Here is a 19,492-nt window from a genome sequence, read left to right as displayed (position 1 = left end):
CAATCACGGTGGCCGCTCCAGCTATTTGCATGTATTATGCTAATAACGGACCTCCTGCCCGGCTCCCACCCAAGCTTCCCGCCCCTTGGGGGGTTCCCTGGGCCGGCCCTCGGGCTGGGCCAAGGTGAATACATTATGATAATAAGGCGGGCTCCTGCTTTGGCTTTGGAAGGGGGGCGCGCAGCAGCGGGAGCAGCGGGAGCCGCGGGCCGGACGGCGGGCGCCGGGAGGGGGTCGGGGGAGGGACGTCGTGCTCGGAGCGCGCGCGCACTCACACTCACACACACACACTCACACGAGCATCCTGAAGGGTATTTAAGGATCGCGCACGCGGGGTTGCGGAGATCCTTCGGGCAGCCGCGACTTCGGCTTCGCGACTAGCATTGGCTCCTTGGGTTTATTTCGTTTTCCTCTTTTCTTCCCCTTAGCCGCCCCTTTCGCGCTGCGCTCCAGCGTGCTCTCCCAGCCTTTTTGCCTTGAACTGAATGCAGGTGGGAAAGGTCGGCGTGCTGAAAGACACCGAGTAGGTAGAAATAAGGCAAACTCACAGAGGCGCAACAGGTTCGGTCCTCTGTGGCCAGGGCGAGCCGCGGCCCCGCGCCGCGCCTCGGCCGCCGTCCCTCGGACCCTGAGCGACCGCTGTCGGGGACCTCGGAAGAGGTGTCTGTCCTCTGGGAGTCGGAAGAGCTGTCTGGGTGGGCTTCGTCTTGCTTTTTACCCCACCGCCACCCGGTCCCCGGTCTGAGGGTGCTTTTCACTTCCAGCTGGGAGGAGAGAAGAAAGCGGGGATAGTGCACGCCTGCGGGTCTGGACGCTGAGCAAGGCAGGGGTCCATCTCCGCTCGCGGGCTTGACTCCACCAGCTAGTTGTGCAACCACAGGGACTGAACTTTGGAGGAATCGACCTTTTTCTTTCCTTTTAGGATTATTTGAGGTGTAGAGGGTGGGAAGCGAAGCCGAGACGGCCGACCCCGCCACGATGCTGCTGAAGAAGCACGCAGGAAAAGGAGGGGCCCGGGAGCCCGGATCCGAGGACTGGAGCCCTGCCGAGCAGCATTGTGCCCGGACCATGTCCCCGTGCGCCTTCCTGGCGGCCCTTCTGTCAGTGGTGGCCGTGGTGTCTTGCCTGTACCTGGGTGTGAAAACCAACGACCTCCAGGCAAGGATCGCCGCTCTCGAATCCGCCAAAGGGGCCCCTTCTATTTATCTGCTGCCTGATACCCTGGATCAGCTCAAGGCTATGGTGCAAGAGAAAGTGGAGCGACTTCTGGCTCAGGTGTGAGAGGCTAGGGTATTTTGCATCTTGTACAAGCGTGACTCTGTGTGCAAGACTAGCCGCTACCCTTACTGTACGCAAACTTGGTGTGGCTGTGTGTGTGTGCGCGCGCGTGCATGTGTTGGGCAAGGATCTATGCTCACTGTACCATATATTTATATGTGCACATCCCTTGATATCCCTATGCCTATCTCTAATCTTCCCTCACTCTCTCTTAATGTTTGCATGTTAAACATATAGGAAGTTCTAAAAGGGGGAAAGGGCATTTTACCTCTTTTTAGTTATCCTAAGTCACATGTGAGTCTTTCCCAATTGTGGAGAGTATTTCTTGCAGAAATAGCATCTGTTAAATCTTTTACACGTTATAAGATGGTTATGGTCATAGATGTTATTAATATACAAAAAAGATAATCACTCTTAAATGTAAAACAATCTCATGTACAATTTAAAGTCAATAATTTCACACGTTCAATCTTTTCATATTAAAACTTTAAACGTTTTTTTAAAAGTAGCTTTGTTTTTGGTAAAGGTTGCAGTGCCGGAGTATTTATGAATGCAGAGCCCTTGGAGTTGAGAGTTGAAAGGAATCTACGTTATGTTTAAGGGCAACTTTAGACTAGAGTAAGGGGGTTTTCTGGAACCTTACCCTAGCGGGGAGCCTATTTGGCAGTTGTTGCAGCCCAGAATGATAAAGCAGTTGACCTTCATGTATAAAATATTGGCTGTTATTGGTAAGCCACAGCTTACCTAGTGCTGCAACATTTTAGTGCTAGGTTTTTACATTGACTGCATATGAGGGAGAGAGTGGTGGTAGGGAATAATGGAGAAAGATGTTACACAAGTCCAGCAATCTTGATACCCTATCAGTGGTCATTTTCTTTTTTTAGGGCTTAGGCATGGTTACTTTCTTGACTAGAGTACAAGTACTTGTGCAAATGTTAGTTATGCAGGTTATGAAATGCTGATAAATCAGGCATATGGCCAGAGTCCCTAAAGACTCCATCTCTCTACAGTGCTACTGATGATTGTTAATAACTCTTCTTTTCCTACAGAAATCCTATGAACATATGGCTAAAATAAGAATCGCAAGAGAAGCATCTTCAGAATGTAACTGCCCAGCAGGTAAAATGGAACTTCTTTAACAAGGTTTCTTCCAGAGCAGAGCATTTTAAGACAAAGGTCCTGTGTCTGTCAAGTCTACCTGTAATAATAGTAAAGAAAGAATGCAGACTGCAACTTGCTTTAATAAAATCAACATGTCTCATTCAAAAGGATGGAAAATAAAGCCCCAAATATGATTTTAAGCAGCATACCAAGGCCTGTTGTGGTAAAGCAAAGGATATAGAGATAATCGTCAAAGAAAATATAGGCAAGGTGATACACAAAAACAAACATCTTAGATTCACAAATTGAAAAATATTCTTCAATTAAATTGTCTTAATGTCCACAGTGAAAAGGACTGTAGAACTGTTAGATTCTGAATTCCTGGCTTGCTCATATTGCGTTAGTGCAGATCTTTTTTTTTTTTTTTTTTGGTTTATTCCCTTTGGCCTACGATTATGTTAGTAAACCACCTTCACTTCCTTTCCTGCTGTTTCTATTCCCTTATTAAAAAGATTCCATCTCCTATTCTATAGCTAGAGATGATGACTGAAAGAAAATCAGTTCTTTATCTTGAGCTTCCCATTACAAACTCTTGCATTCTCAATGACTTTTGAAGAAGAGGCTCTTATACTTTTACCTTTTTTTTCTGTGTAGCTTCAGGGAACTATATGAAAGACAGCATATTAGTAGAAGGACAGGGAAGAAGGACATCGTGAATAAGACCCCCTGGCTCATCATTAAGTCTTCCTTCATGTACCTTTGAGGGCTTGGTAGTTCTCCCAGACCTGACAATTTGGAAGCCCTTGGAATATGGCCATTGGAAACATCTAGTGGATTCAACTGATGTAAGTCATGGAAAACTCCCATGAGTTGAGATGTTTATTTCATATAAACATTGTTAACACATTTATGACTATGATAGTTTCTTTTATCATCACTCATGGAAAGTGAGCCTCTTAAAATTTCTTTAGTATTAAGGAACATGATACTTAGGTACTTATATATGAAAAGGCAAGTTCTTGTAGTTTTTCATGTTCTGAAACCTTTTCCCCCTCATGATAACCTGTTTTGGCACGGCTAAACAAGGCACCACATTTAGAAATTTTAAATGTCAACTCCAGGTTGTACATTATACAAATTTTATTATTTATATTCTGTTAAATTTTTGAACATAAGAGAGTTATATTTTTTAAATGAAGCCCTTTTGAGTGAGAAGACATATACGTTAGGTACCAGAAAAACAAAGAGTTAACCTTTGACAGTGCAGGTCTCATTCTTAGTTGTTTTAAGTTGGAAAATATCTCAGAAGTCAAATACTCAAGGAAGGCACTTTTCTAGTGCGGGAATTAACTCACAACCACCTCATCAGCCTGTAGGGATTATTTAAATTCCCAGGACAGTTGGTACAGAACTTCACTGATCATACCACTTAGAGTCTAGCATTTTTTTGTATACAGTATTCTTACTAGCTCTGTGAACAATAGCTAGTGCTTAATTAATATGATTCTTAATGAACTTAGTAAAAATAGAAAAATGACAACCACAGCATTGAGTTCTATTTTTTGAGAAGATATAATTGTTTCAGGATGTTTAATGTAGGCTAGCTACTGAAGTCTAACTTGTAATCTAAAAGAAATCTATTACATTTAAAATTTACTGTACATTATCTTGGATTATTTTGGACCATTTTTCATCTTAGCATGTTAATGTAATAATAAATGGAGATTTCCTAAGCTTTTTTGTTGGCTCCCACTAATAGCTGCTTTACCTCTTGCCACCACTAGAGCTCCACATTACATCAGTTTTTACCTGGCAACTTTCGAGGTAAACATTTGAAGGTGTGCATTCTAATATGCAGAATCAAGCAGGTTTCTTGCTGACAAACTGCTGTGATGGAAACACTACCTTTGGCTTGAGGAATAATCAGACATCATCAAAATAAGGACATTATGTTGAAAATAATATCCTGGGGAAAACTCGTTATTTCGAATTATGGTCTGTGAAGAATTGTTTTAGGGAATGAATGGGCTGACCAAGAGGATTAGAAAAGAGATTCAGCACTTCCACCTGGTTTGGCTCTAACTCTGGTTTGCAGTGACTAAGAGATGTCACCTAGACATCTGTTTGTAGGGCAGAGTGAGACAAGTCTGTGACCTCAGCTCAGTTCCTGTGGACAGATGCCTACCCCTTGAAGTTGACACTCTTGTTGACAGTTTCAGTCACAGAGCCAAGGACTGATAGCAAAGAAGCAATGCTGTGTTGTTTGTGTTCATTCTAATTGCTCTTGATAGAACTCAATCCCAGTGAGTTTTATTCAGGTAGGCTCTAAGGTAATCATAGAATTTATAGTTATATTTTTATGCACAAGAAGGAACCTCTGTGAGGGAGAGATGAAAAAGACAGTTTTTTAAAAATGGCTTCTAATGGCAGAGGATGTACTCTCTAATTTAATTTTCACAAGGATCCTGAGTTAAGTGTTAGTAATCTCATTTTACAGATGAGGAAACTGAGATTCAGAGAAGATGATTAATTTAACATAGTAAAGGCAAGGTCAGGATTCATGCCCACATCTGATAGAACCAAAAGCCCAGTCTACCAAGGAATAGAGAATAAGTACAGGTTTTGAACCTGGATAATTCTGGATTGGAATCCTGGATCTGGCACTAAATAACTGTGTGACATTGGTCAAACTAGTGAACTTCCCTATGTTCTAATTTCCTCATCTGCAAAAAAAAAAAAAAAAAAAAAAAAAAAAAAAAAAAGGATGAAAAGACTAATAATACCTTCCTTAGGGTAATAGTTTACCTAAATAGTCTGGCATATTAGTGGCTATCCATTAGATAATAGCAATTACTATTCTTTTAGTATATTATATGCTACTTAGCTCTACTGTGATCTACAGAGACATGTGAAATAGGTGGGAAAACTGAAACCTGGAGATGTTGTATAATTTGCTAAAAACCCAGTGGCTAATTAATGGCAGGTTTGGACTAGAACACTATATTTAATTAAATAAATATATCTGTAGATTATTCATGCAGATAATCATACTAGTCAGTATTTCTTGGTGTTATATAAATATTGGTTCTTTTTTGATATTTATATAAGTCTCCTAAATTATTCTTACAAAAATTGCAGGGAAAACTTTTGACCTTTTAGGTAAACCATGGTTGAAGTGGATAGGACCTGGGCTTAAAAGACCATGGGGATATTAAAGAATATCTTTACAGTTTTAATACCAGATGTTTACAAAAAGAAGTAGCTTAATTATGTGACTCCTTTTCATTTTTTAACAGCCTATTGCAGTAAAATTTATAATATTTACCTATTTTAAGATTTTAAAAACAGATTTATAGAGTTGGGCAGCCATCACCACAATCCAGTTTTAGATCATCTTGTCACCCTGGGAAACTTGCATTTATTTCTTTCATGCACTCAGAAAAGCTCTATTTTAAAAAATATTTGGTTTAAAGAAACCCAAAATAATAATTTAAAAAATAATAATTTTTAAATTTCCATACAAATTGAAGCTGTATTTAGCAGAATATTTGTTTTAACAGTAGCCGAACCAGAGAAATTCAGCTGGAATCTGTGGCTTGGCCTCTGTAAAATTCAACTCTAATTGGAGAGAATAAGTTGGCTCTTTGCTATGGCTGTAGAATTTAGTTTTGGGTTCTGTTCTTGGAATCTTACATAAAGTATGCATAAACCAGGCACATCTATGAGAAGGTTTTTATGTTCCAGCTGATGAAGAACACTGGGAGCCAGGCAGCCAACCAAAAGATGTGTAGATCACAAAGCTTTCCGTATCTTACTCATCAGTAGTGTTGCCTGCCCAGGATGTTAGGTATAAGAACCTCTGTGGTGTAATGGAGGAAGAATGAGGATGCGGAATAAAGAATCCAAAGTTCTAATCCTGGCTTTGTTATTAACTTGTTATGCAATTTTGGGAAGTCATTTCCAAGAACACCTCTTACAGTTTCTATTTTCATATCTCCAAAATAGGAGTGCTGCACAAGAATGATTTTGATGGGCATTTGTCAATTCTTCAGGTTAAATGAAAAGGCTGCTGTATGCCAAATACTGTATTAGACATTGGGAAAATGTTGGTGTACAAGGCAGACTTGGTATCTTCCCTCATGAAGTTTACATTTTGATGAGGATGACAGACAATTCTTTAAAAATGCCATGAATATACAGGTATGACAAGTGCAACCAAGAAAAAGTATAGTGGGCTTTGGGGCAGATGACTAAAATCTCTTCCATTTTTGTAAACCCAAAGATTTTATTTTTCTTTTCTCTGGGGAAAATAGAGAAAAAAACATAATTCTCTTCTAGAAGTTCACAATAGGAGAAAATCTGGTTTCTGATGAAAATAAAAGCTCTAGCAATGGATAAAAAGCTGATTTGCCTTTTAGCTCTCCAAGAATTTATGAACAGATAGAGGTACACTGATACCTGGTATACTTACCCCATGTGAAAAAAAAAAGTCACTTTTAATATATAAAGGATTGTTGTAGACAGGAGGATGATGGCTTATTCTTCTACTTTTCTCCTGAAAATAGGGAGAGTTAGGTTGAATAAGAAGAGAAACTTCATGTCTGGCTTACTGAACAGTACCACTGGACCTGGCTCCTGTACATTCGTGATAATCATTCCATGTAACACAGCTAGTCATTTGCTTAGAGAATTTAACTAGAGATAAAAAACATATAGTAGATAACTTCTGAGGTCTCTCTGTACACTCCAAGTCCATAAAAATGATGGTGTACAAAATAAGAATACATGTAGGCAAGCAATTCACATAGGCAAGCAAGATTCATAAATGCAAACAATATTGCCCCTGGTGACTGATCTCGTTGTCTGTGTTCTCAGTTTTGGGTGGAAATAAATGTTTTTTTTTTTTTTTTTAATTTTTTCAATTTTTTTTTTTTTTTATTATACTTTAAGTTCTAGGGTACATGTGGGAAATAAATGTTAACTGTAGCTTGATGGTTGTGTACTCTTTCCCATTGTATAAGAAGAACCTTTAAATTACCTTTCTAACATAAATTTACTTTCTCACATAAAACTTGTGTTTCTTGGCTGGGTGCGGTGGCTCAAGCCTGTAATCCCAGCACTTTGGGAGGCCGAGACGGGCGGATCACGAGGTCAGGAGATCGAGACCATCCTGGCTAATAAGGTGAAACGCCGTCTCTACTAAAAAATACAAAAAACTAGCCGGGCGAGGTGGCGGGCGTCTGTAGTCCCAGCTACTCGGGAGGCTGAGGCAGGAGAATGGCATAAACCCGGGAGGCGGAACTTGGCAGTGAGCCGAGATCCGGCCACTGCATTCCAGCCTGGGCGACAGAGTGAGACTCCGTCTCAAAAAAAAAAAAGCAAACAAAAAAAAAAACCCAAAAAAAAAAACCTCGTGTTTCTTACTATACATGGTTTTTCACTTAGGGTGTATGTTTTTATCCTAACACGCTGCACAGTAAATGGAAAGAGTGCATCAAGTAAGGGGATAATAATAGATTTTCAATTATGTAAGGTAAAGAATAGTCAGAAACAGTTTGCAGAAAGAAATCAAATTAAAATGCTATAAATTTTATTTAAATGAGAATAGCAGGCATTCCTCTCTTCTTATAAGGCCAAACAATACAATGTGACATCCGAGTGCCTTCAGGCATCCATGTTAAATTGTTTCAGTCCTAATGAGTACAACAGTTTGGATGTAACACTTTTAGTTGGTCCAGGAGTGACAGCTGGTAAAAATGCCCAGTCATCCAAAGGGTGAATGACAAATTGTCTCTTGAAGCAATGTTCTTGTTTCTTGGCTTCTCTTGTCTACAAGTTATTAAGAAGCTAATTCTTAAACTACTCTTTTCTCTTTCTTGCCTTAATAATTCCATTTTTTTCATTAGCTGGGAATTACTTAAGAAAAGGGTACAAATTCTGCATAGAGTTTCATTACTTAAGAAAAGGGTACAAATTCTGCATAGAGTTTCATTCATTCCAGCTCATTCAAATTATATGTAGACATAAGAAGCCTTTCAGGGCCATAATATCCTACCATGCTTCTGATTGCTTTGTAATTGTACAAAATCAACTACGTGATGTTAATGAAAATAGTATCTGAATGTCAGGCTTAGGTCTAGGGATGAGAAGGCGCATCCTCTTAACAACAGGATTAGGTAAATGGAGAGCTGATGAGGAAATACGTCAGAATCAGGACTGCTTTGCAGCCCAGGGGGGCATTTCCTGTTGCCGAGAACCTCACAAGACATTTATCCAAATAATATCAATCTATGTTATCTCTAGTGAAAACCGTCCAAAACCTATCATGAAAAAGGTTTTTATTTCATACTATCACTTTATAAACAATTACTTGGTGGTTTGAAGGAAGCTGAGAATGTGAAAACAATGTATGAGTCAATCTGGGCTGCGGCTATAGCCTAGTATGTGATGGTTAAATATAGACGCATCCCCAGCCTCCCTGGTTTGCCAATATGGGTGAAGTTCCATGTGATGGTTTAACACACCATGATATTTAACACTTTTTCCCTGGTTTGTTTTAAAAAATTACTGTGGTATGTCCGCATACTCAATTCTTAGACATGGATAGTTACTGCTTCATTTGGGATTTATTCAGAAATCTTGCAATTAAGAAATATTATTTTAAAATTGACTGTTTTAAATAAGTATAGAAGAGTGAGAAGCAGAAGTAGGTGGAAATCACCTACAAATTAAAATTGAGCACTTTTCATTGCCATCATGTATTCCTCCAAATGACTATTCTGTGAGTCATTTAAAAGAAAGGAGCCCTTGAGGCAATGACACCAGATGGCAGGCACCTCCCCTTTGTGACCACTAGGAGGAGGAACTGAGCTGAATAGCGGGACTTCCTCTCTTCTGCCTCCTCCTTCCCAGTTAAACCTCTAGCTGACTTCTATCTTTTAACTTCTGTTTGCAATGAAAAGGATTCATGGAGGAAGCAAGGAATTTCTTCCACTTATATTTGAAAACTCTAGTGTCCTATCAGCTTTAAGATATTTAGAATAATCTAGTAAATTTCACATTTATATTAGTCAAAACGTTCATTTAGTAGATAAACTCACAGATATGAAGTTTAAGCTACTATCCCAGTAGATAGAATAAATGAACTAAATGTAATTGAACTTACCTGTTGAGGATTTTGTACTTACATTTTGGAATTTCTCAAAATCCAGAATCATTTGGAATCACTGTCATGCTTTTGACATAATTTCATCTGGAGTCTTCATTTCAACTTTAAGTTGCCACATAATATGAGAGTTGAAACACATTTTTTATTTTTCTTCATATTGTATTCTTTAGTCTTATTGCTAAATTCATCTTTTTGCTATAAAGGCATGTTTAGTAGACATAGACCTTATTTGTCATGAATGCCAAGACTATGTCTGTTCATTTGGATGTTAATTATTTAGATTTTAGGAACTATACTTTCCTGGATTTTTGTTCTTGTATTTGAAATGTGGTCAGCACATTTTAAAACACAATTTTCGCATTTAAGCTAAGTGGCTGAGTAAATCGTATGAATTGTAGCCAGCTCTAGTTTGTACATTATGGTAGTATTGAGAGTAAGAATGTATCTAACTAAAAGTAGCTGGTCAGGGAAGGGGTAAAGTGTATTTTTTTCCCTTCTTTACGAAAGAGTTCACATGTAAGGAGAATAAAAGAGGGGAGGAAAAAGCCTCCTATATTTCCTAATCTCTCAGAGTCATATTTCTCTATCATCATACTTAGAAAGCTTGATATTTTAGAGTTCTTATTGTTATATAATTCTGGACAATAGTTAGGGAGTTAGAAGAATTCTCCATTATAGCTTTGTATTATACCTCCATTTTTGATCTTTAAGATGCTACAGTGAAATATGTCAGGAAAATTGATCCATTTCTTACTCAGCATTCTGATGTCTTAGGTCAATGCTGGGAGCTGTCAAAGGTAAGTTGTTTGTATTACCCTTCCAGGAATTATGAAACCCCAATGTGTCGTCTCAGAGACTCCAGATTCCAGCCAGCATTTTAAGATAATATATGATATGATCATAAGATGAAAGTGATTTCCACAAACCACTCAAAAACCAACGCTTTTACTTTAAAGTCATGCCAGAAATGCTGGCCAGTTCTAGGGCTCCTAAGTGAACTTTGGAACACTAAAAATCATTTTTTACTGAAAGAATTAGGGCACAAGGTCAGAGCAGATGATGTTCAAATGGAAAAATGCTTCTTAAATAACTGCTTTTCTCAGGATGGTTATCAACTTGATTGGGAATCAAGTGGGTTAAGTGGGTCAAGGATCAAGTGACTTTTGTGGGCAGATCCTGACACATGCTAACTGGTAGGTGGTCTCATGGTGTAACTATTCTACTACCAATGTCATTTATGGGCTCACTGCATCCCCTAAACTTCCCTCCAAACCCCTGTAGATATACTGACAGTCTTTTCCCAGATAAGCGATCTCATGGTACAGCTGTATTCCACCACCAATCTCACTCGTGAGCTCCTTGGCAGGGGCTCTGGTTTGTATCTGTATATCTCTAGGACTCATCATAAAGCTCTCTATAGAAGGTTCTCTATAAAATGGTAAGATGTTTATAACGAAGATCTGAAAATGTGGGTTGAGGCTTTTAATGTGGTACATCACTTTCCATGCATTACTATTCTCATCCCCATGCCTTTTAAACCTTTTCTCTGAGAACTTTGTGAGCCATAACATATTAAACCTAATACAAATCTTGGAGATTAAGTAGTACAGGGATTTTATAACATTTATTTTAAAGGCTGAACCTTTTTAAAAAATGAAATTATATGAGAAACCCCAGCATATGAAATTGCACACAATGTGAGCTACACTGATTGACCTCAGAGACTAGAGTGGGCAGAAGCCAATAGCCTCCATGCTCTTTCTTTCTGCTGCCCACCTCTCTCCCCGATGCTGGCCCCTGAGGCATCTCCAAAGAACCTTAGAACTCCGTAGGACACTATTAGAAAATTATTGAAATTGCAAGCCCCAGAGGACTTACACTTGTCAACACAGAAGTGATCTTTGAAATACTATACTAGGAACATGACTAGAAATGATGGTAGTAAAATTATTTATTCAAATTAAAGTCTGAAAATGACTATTGTTGTAATATCATCTCTTTAATGGGTTGGAGTATTCTAGCAAGGAAGCTGATGTAATAATAGTATCACATGAAAGCTGGGTAAATGCACTGTGTAACTGAGCATGGTACTGTTCATTAGAAAATCTACATCTCACCTCATCCTTTTTCTTACAATCTCTTATTTTTTAAGACTTCAAGTCACAATATTGTCCTTGTTCTTCTAATGACAATTTTCTGTTTTTTCAAATTTCTTCCCTTATGTTTTTACTTATATTTTAATTCTAGATATTCATACAGAGCTTTATTACCAAGTTACAGCAGTTCATTCTTTTAAAATGTATTTACTTAAAGCAGTTGATTTTTTGACGAATAGTTAATATTTACTTCACGAGGTAGTATATGAAAAATAACTCTCCCCTAAATTATATTATTTATAGAAAATATGTGTTATAAGACTTCTAAGATCTTCTAAAGATATTTCTAAGATCTCTGAGACTTTCTTACTTGATTTGATTTTTGGTTGTGTATGAAAATGATGACGTTTGCATATTGAAATTTAAGTTGATGGCACAATGAGAATACATGAATTGCACATAAATAGTAATAGGAAAAATCTCTAGGAATTAACAGGATTTTAGCCAATGGTGAGTGAGATATACAATACATTTCACTTAGAAAGTATAAATCTGGCTACAATCATACTGTAATAAGTACTGCAAAAGAAAAGTTGAAAGACAATACTCTCCCTCACATTGAAATGAATGCCCACTGTCATCAGCAGCACTATTTACTGTATGAGTAGCTAGCTGTGGACAGTTGTTTGGCTAAGTGAAGCACCTTCGTCACTTGTCTGGTAGGACACAGAATGACACAGCAGTTATACAAGTTGTCAAACTTTGGTGAGCAATTTATTTTCTTTTTAATACACAGTCTCAAACTGTGGACTTCAAGGAAGACTGGAAGAGAAAATGACTTCTTTTTTAACTGGTTACTTTGTCTTCTGCAAAAAGACTATCAGTAAAGCAACAAAGATAGGAAAGTTGAACAAGTAATAAAGGCTGGAAAGACCATATAGGCCAAGCTTGTCCAACCCACGTCCCTGCAGGCTGCATGTAGCCCAGGATGGCTTTGAATGTAGTGCAACACAATTGGTAAACTTTCTTAAGACAGGAGTTTTTATTGTAATTTTTTTTCTCATTGACTATCATTAATGTTAATGTGTGGTCCAAGACAATTCTTCCAATGTGACTCAGGGAAGTCAAAAGATTGGACGCCCCTGATACATGCCAACCAAAGCTATTATAAACTACAAAAAAAGAGATTTAACTAAACTGTATTCCTTAAATTTCCTTCCCAACCCCTATAGATATACTGACAGTTTCCCAGGATTTTAAGCAGCAAGTCTGACAAGTTTGACTTAGTACTACCATACATGTTAAGCATCTGGAAGTTTTTAATTTGAAAAACCCCAAACCTCTAGCATTGAGAAATTACATCCGTAAAGAGACCAGGACTTTTATGTTCTTGCATATAATTTCCTCTGTACAAAATTGTTTAATGCTCCAAGTTTTAGCTATTTCTGAGGATACTTTCCTGAATATTGGGTTGGTTCTGCAACCAAGTTCTGTATGAGGAGTGCTGTATATTGGTGGTAAAATTTATGTTACCATTTTGGTATATTTAAAAAAGGTTCATTTATTTTTATAACAAAAAATGCCTTGAATGGAGAAGTCTCAGGTATACGTTCTGTATTCTGTGGGTGAGTGCATGACACATTAGAGTCAGAATGTCTTTTATTCTTTTAAGCTTTCATCTTTTTGAGCAGAAAACCCTTGCTTCCATCATCAATCCTCAAGAAGAAATCTCAGACAGAGGAATTTTATAATCAGTAACATGTATCCCCTGTATATATGTATCATACATCATTTTTTTCTCATCATTTTCAAGTTATTACATCCGTACTTTTGTTTATTTGTAATCATATACTGCTAGCATTTTAAGCATTCACACTGTTTCACATTTATAGGATGTGATGAGATTAATAATGTTTATTGGATTCCTAAAACACCAAGAGTAAATACAGCAAACAGGCCCTCAATCAACAAGCATTGCCCTAATGTGATCCGTGGTTGGTAAGCAGAGTGGACAGGAATGTCTTTGGGTGGTAGCCATATAGCTATGAAACTACAAAAACAGAGGATGTTCTATGTCCTTAAATAAGAACCCCATTCTACTCAGGGGGATCCCCTATCTTCCCTCCCCTTCTCTAGCATGGATAGAACCCCTATTTTGCCTCCATTCTGTTGATGACACTTTACCTGGATTACTGTCAGCTTCTGATTTGGAGCTTCATCACCCTTGGGTCCTAAAACCTCTAGACCTTTCCTGGGTGATAGCTATATTCATGATTCAATTTAGCAGCATAACTGAGAAAACATCAATGGCAAATATCAGTATTTCTCCCACATTTCAAAAAGTAGCTGATTGTTTTCTCAAAAATTACTATTAAAATATAAATTTCAAGAAATAAAATTATGAGTTTCATACAGATTTAAAATTAACAAGTGTTAAAGATTTTACTTAAATCATTAAAGAAGGAACTAGTAAGGTATTATAACCACTTCAAAGGAGAGTTTAAAGACATATAGATTTTTAGTTCAGGAATGTTGAAATTGATGTACAAAGGGGGGCAAAACGGACTTTTTCACAGTGGGAAGTCGGTTATACTCAGATAGAGTTTGTATGTCTATAGACAAAAGTGATTTTGTTTTTCTATTGTCTCCAACTTACACAGTTATAAAAAAGCTCTCAAAGAATCAGAATCAGATACATAGGAAAGATGTGCTGTAGACTATGCATAGTTTTCCATAGGAGCACAGATTTTTCCCTATATGACTAAAGCAACTACATAGGAAACAGTTCTTTAGGTAAGCAAAAAATTTTGTGTATATGTGTGTGTGTGTGTGTGTGTGTAATTTAGTATTCCTGGTAGTAATGATTATTTATTATTCTGTTTCCTTTCATATTCCTAACCTATGGATTTGGGGGACTAAATGTTTTCGTTTCTGTTAAAATTAGTTATTTAAAGGACAGTTCCTCTGAGTTTGGGTTTTATATACTTTATCCGCTAGGCTCATGGGGGTGGTGCTAATTGTTATGCTATTGCATTAGTGGTATGATTTACATCAGTGTAAAGTGGAAAATTGTAACACTGACAATTTGTTTGAGTTGGACACCACTTTGGAAGACTCTGCTTCCTATATTTAGGTACCAATGAATAGTTCCACTAATGTTGAAGAACGAGTTGCTGACCTCGTCTTGTGTTTTGGGGAATTATGTACAGGCAGTTACATTAGCCTTTCTCCCTTTTCTGTACTTTCAGGGAACCACCCTATTAATAATGGTGCCTATTATAAATATTTAATATAAGAAACCTGAAAAGTAAGATACACAAAGGGGTTGAAGATCATCTTTCATCATAAGGGATTTTGCAGGGAACCACATTGTGATTAGAAAAAAATGTTTGTGAGTAAATCAATTCCATGCTCCTGTCTTATATTTTTCACTGTGTGTATTTAGCAACAGAGCAAACAGAGCATGTTATACTAACTCCATTACTGTATTTAAAATTTTGAGCTCATAAATGATATTTGTTTCATAATCTACAAAAATATCTAGCCTTTTTCTCTAGCAAGGGGTGTAGAGGAGGAAATCCTTAGTTATTCCTGAGCCTGAATAAGGCTGAGGAAGGGGAAGGACTGAAGGACTTTTTTGAATGGAGAAACCATTCGTCTGTAGACTGCATTTGCTTGATATGAGCATATGGTTGCCTCTGGGATTTTATACTGCTATTTTGGCCCTCCTGGCTTTGACTTAAGATATCTCATCTCCTAGTTTGTTTTTTTCTTGGATACTTCCAGCCAGTTCCCATCTTACTCATGCATGTGTTGTTGCTTCAGACAACGTTGTTTTTTTTTTTTTTTTTTAAATTATTATTATACTTTAAGTTCTAGGGTACATGTGCATAATGTGCAGGTTTGTTGCATATGTATACTTGTGCCATGTTGGTGTGCTGCACCCATCAACTCGTCATTTATATCAGGTATAACTCCCAATGCAATCCCTCCCCCCTACCCCCCCATGATAGGCCCCGATGTGTGATGTTCCCCTTCCCGAGTCCAAGTGATGTCATTGTTCAGTTCCCACCTATGAGTGAGAACATGCGGTGTTTGGTTTTCTGTTCTTGTGATAGTTTGCTAAGAATGATGGTTTCCAGCTGCATCCATGTCCTTACAAAGGATGCAAACTCATCCTTTTTTATGGCTGCATAATATTCCATGGTGTATATGTGCCACATTTTCTTAATCCAGTCTGTCACAGATGGACATTTGGGTTGATTCCAAGTCTTTGCTATTGTGAATAGTGCCGCAATAAACATACGTGTGCATGTCGTTGTTTTTAATCCATGCTTTGAAAAATTTGTTTGTCTATTCTTGGCCCATATGTCTCCCATTGGCCTGCCTTGTTTGATCTTGCTTTACCTCTTCTACCCACATGCAACATTCATTTTATCAGCTCCTCAAACAGCTTGGCCTTCAGCTTCCTAGGTATGTGGATGCTCTCCTCTGCTCTTGCCTGTCTCAGTTGCTGCCACCTCAGCAACTTGGATTTTGGCAGAAGAATGGCTGAAGCTAGACGATGGCCTTGCCTATACATTCTAGGAAGAAAGTATGTCAGAATGGGGACTATGGGTGAGGGGATCCATTGAAACTACAGGTGGATTAGTGGGTTTTGTAGGGAAATATTTCTCTTCATTTAAAAGCAAGTTACATTCTGGTTGTCTCATATTACTAGGTAGAGGAGGGATTAATTATAAATATTAAACATTTTAGATATTAGTATTTAAAAATGATATATTGTGGATGATAACTGACCTCTGGTATTACCTAATGCCAGTAGACTCAGGCAAAGGTGAAAGATCATGTGTATAGCAGTCTTTAAAAATTTTTTTAATTAACTAATAAAATGTTTATTGTGACTTACCATGGGTGAGACCCTGTGCCAAATGCCTGACTGTTTAGGGAAATAAGTAGGCTGCTAAACCCTTGTGAAGAACTAATGGTGTCAGATAAGCAGACTGAAGACTGCAATAGAATTAATAGTTACACAAGTATGGCCTGTAGCCAACCGTATTCAATTTTAACGGTTTTAAAACTACAATGATAATTGGTATTTGAACTCATAATTCCAGTTTACTTTTCATGACTTCAAAAATAGCAACATGTTATCAGAGAAATTGGTATTTGGATTTTTTTTTGTGTGTGTGTGTATTGTGATACTTTGCAGAAATGCTGCTAACACACCAGTGAGATGGTTTTTCTGAAGATAAATGATCTCTGCCAGTTGTTAGGTCAACTGTCACATTTTTAACCCTTCCCCAAGATGCCTTCCGTGGCAGTTATTGGAGCCTTGCTGGCTCTCCTAAATGTTGGATCAGACTCCATGGTCATGTTTTCTAGCGAAGGCGGCATCTCTGGGTCTTGGTTAGACTCCCTTGGGTTGTAAGAACAGAGATGGAATTAGGTGGCCTTCAGTAACAGTGGTATACAGATTTTCAACCTTCCCATTACTGATATTTTGGATTGGTTAATTCTTTATTGTTGGGGGCTGGTCTGTGCATCATAGGATGCTTAGCAGCATCCTTTGTTTCTATCCACTAGATGCCAGTTGCACTCCTTGGCTTCCATAACCAAAACTGTTTCCAGATCTTACCAAATGTCCCAGAGGAAGCAAAAATCATTCCCAGTCGAGAATCATTCTTTACTTATTCCCAGTGAATGAAAAAGACTAGAATATATACTCTGCAGCTAGTTCTCTTAGAAGAACAGGAAATGAAGGGTAGTCAGAACAGTCAGGATATATGATCATCTTCTCACCAGGAGGCATCCATTTATAGTACCTGCTGGGGCCTAAGAATTTTTATTTCTATTTCTATTGTTTTGTCAAAGCTGTTCTTTCCTCTGCATTGTAGCTGCTTCTGTTGCCTTATGCTCAAGGTGTACCTCAAGGTTGAACTCTTTCTTCGTGTTTGATGATAGTATTGTTATTATTATTAAATGATCCATGCATATAACAAAAATGCAAATATTTGAATTAAAAGTGGGACACAATATACCATCTCTGTTCAGAGGTGTCTGTTGCTATAGTTTGTTGCCTATTTTCCTAACACAAATTGATTTACATCATTCTTTTCGAAGGCTATATACTATTGTATAATTATACCACAGTTTAATAGGATGACAGATAACTTTTGAAAGTTCAGATACTATTTCCTGTTTCTAATTTTTCTGTTTCCTGAGGAAGATTGCTTTGATTCCTACTTCTCTTCCACCAGCCTCAAGCTGTATATGTGGGAGCCCAGTCAATTCTTCTCGGCTAAGATATTACTGATGTGGTATGCTGCTAATAAATGCTTAAGCACTTAAAAAAAAAAAACCCGACAAAAAACAACACAACTCTGATTTGTAGCATTTGCAAGTTTTTCAGTTATAAATATCCTACCAGGGTTGCTTTCAAGTTAACAAAGTAGCATTAGGAAGTGATATTTGAGTGTTTATTAGCTTTGCTTTTAGGGTAATTTTTAAATGGTAAGTTTATAAAATTTGTTTTAATAATCGCTGTGTTTAACAGTGGGCTTGCAAAATCCTGAAAGTTGAACCATCAGCTCTCTTGAGTCAGCATTCAGCTTCTCACACCCACTGGCACTGATAATCCCTTTTTTAGATTGTGTGAATTGCCTTATTCCTGATAATGTTGTCTCCAAGGGACAATGCTGCCTTGGCTAGTATTTTAGAATCTCAGTGTTGGAGAGAGTGTGTTTGAAGGTTGTCTAGACATACATTACATTTGATACTTGAATTCCCTTGGTGACATTCTGGCTGTAATGGTTGGTGACATAAATCATTCAATTTATGATTATCATTTGAAATAGTGCTTTCAATTTTGGACAAGTTTGTTAGAAAACTTCATCTTTTTGTTAGGTTGAGATTCTTCTCTTTACAGAGCATGGATCATTTGACTGTATATTCCATTCTCGCTCTACATCATAAAAAACAAGTTGAGTATCTCGGTACTATGATAACTCTTCTAGTATTTAAAATGACCTATTATATTTCCTATTGATGGTTTTATTTTTAGAATAAATTCCCTTAATTCATTCAGAGGTTCAAGCTCATCTATTTCTTTCTTAAAGTTGTGCATTTGATTCTCAATGAAGCTCCAGATGTGGCCTGATAGGCATATGCAGGAATGGGAGAGAAAAAAACTTCCCTGGTTCTAGAAACTATACTGCTAAGTAAGGCAGACTAAAATTATAATAACTTTCTTGCTGGTCTCATAATTCTATTGGTTGATACTGAATTTAGCACTGATGAAAATCCTTAAGTATTTTTTATATATGCTGTTAAGTCATGTCTTCCTCACTCTTTATTGTATAGGATTTTTTTTTTCCTGGGTGGGGTGTAGTGGGGGCAAATTCAAGACTACATATATATTTTTACTAAATATTTATCTATGTTTATAAAACCTAAATCCAGCCTTATCAGAATTTGTTGGAATAATTATTCTTTCAATAAATTTCCAGCTTCCTTTGCCTTCATGTGACTTGGAAATTTGATGAAAACTGACTAATGGTGTTTTCTTCTGATTTGGTAATAAAATGCCTAAGCATGAGAGAGTTCAGCACAGAGCCCCATGGTTTTCTGATAGTTTTTCTCTTTTAGTTGCCAATAATCTATTTATGAGCACCTTTGGAATTGCTTTTTTACACGATCCATTTACTTAATTGTCTTCTGTGCTTTGCAGTGCTTTTGACTGTGTTCGTCAGAGAACTATTGCTCTTTCTTTTCCCCTTCCTTCCTCCCTCCCTCCCTTCCTTCCTTCCTTCCTTCCTTCCTTCCTTCCTTCCTTCCTTCCTTCCTTCCA

At 37.7% G+C, this 19,492-nt stretch overlaps 1 protein-coding gene across 1 annotated transcript in view; it reads left to right on the top strand.

Annotated features, from left to right (window-relative positions):
- The first annotated feature begins 347 nt into the window (after nt 1-347).
- Nucleotides 348-19,492, top strand: part of COL25A1 (collagen, type XXV, alpha 1) — a 389,335-nt gene continuing 370,190 nt past the window's right edge. Inside the window, exons 1-2 of the mRNA XM_011945747.1 lie at nt 348-1,275; nt 2,328-2,397. Of these exons, the coding sequence (XP_011801137.1) occupies nt 979-1,275; nt 2,328-2,397 (367 nt within the window). The 5' untranslated portion in view covers nt 348-978. The remainder of the gene's footprint in view (nt 1,276-2,327; nt 2,398-19,492) is intronic.

This window comes from Colobus angolensis, unplaced genomic scaffold, assembly GCF_000951035.1.
Source record: "Colobus angolensis palliatus isolate OR3802 unplaced genomic scaffold, Cang.pa_1.0 Scaffold244, whole genome shotgun sequence".
NCBI classification, from domain to species: Eukaryota; Metazoa; Chordata; class Mammalia; order Primates; family Cercopithecidae; genus Colobus; species Colobus angolensis.
This window is presented reverse-complemented; position numbering and strand designations above follow the sequence as displayed.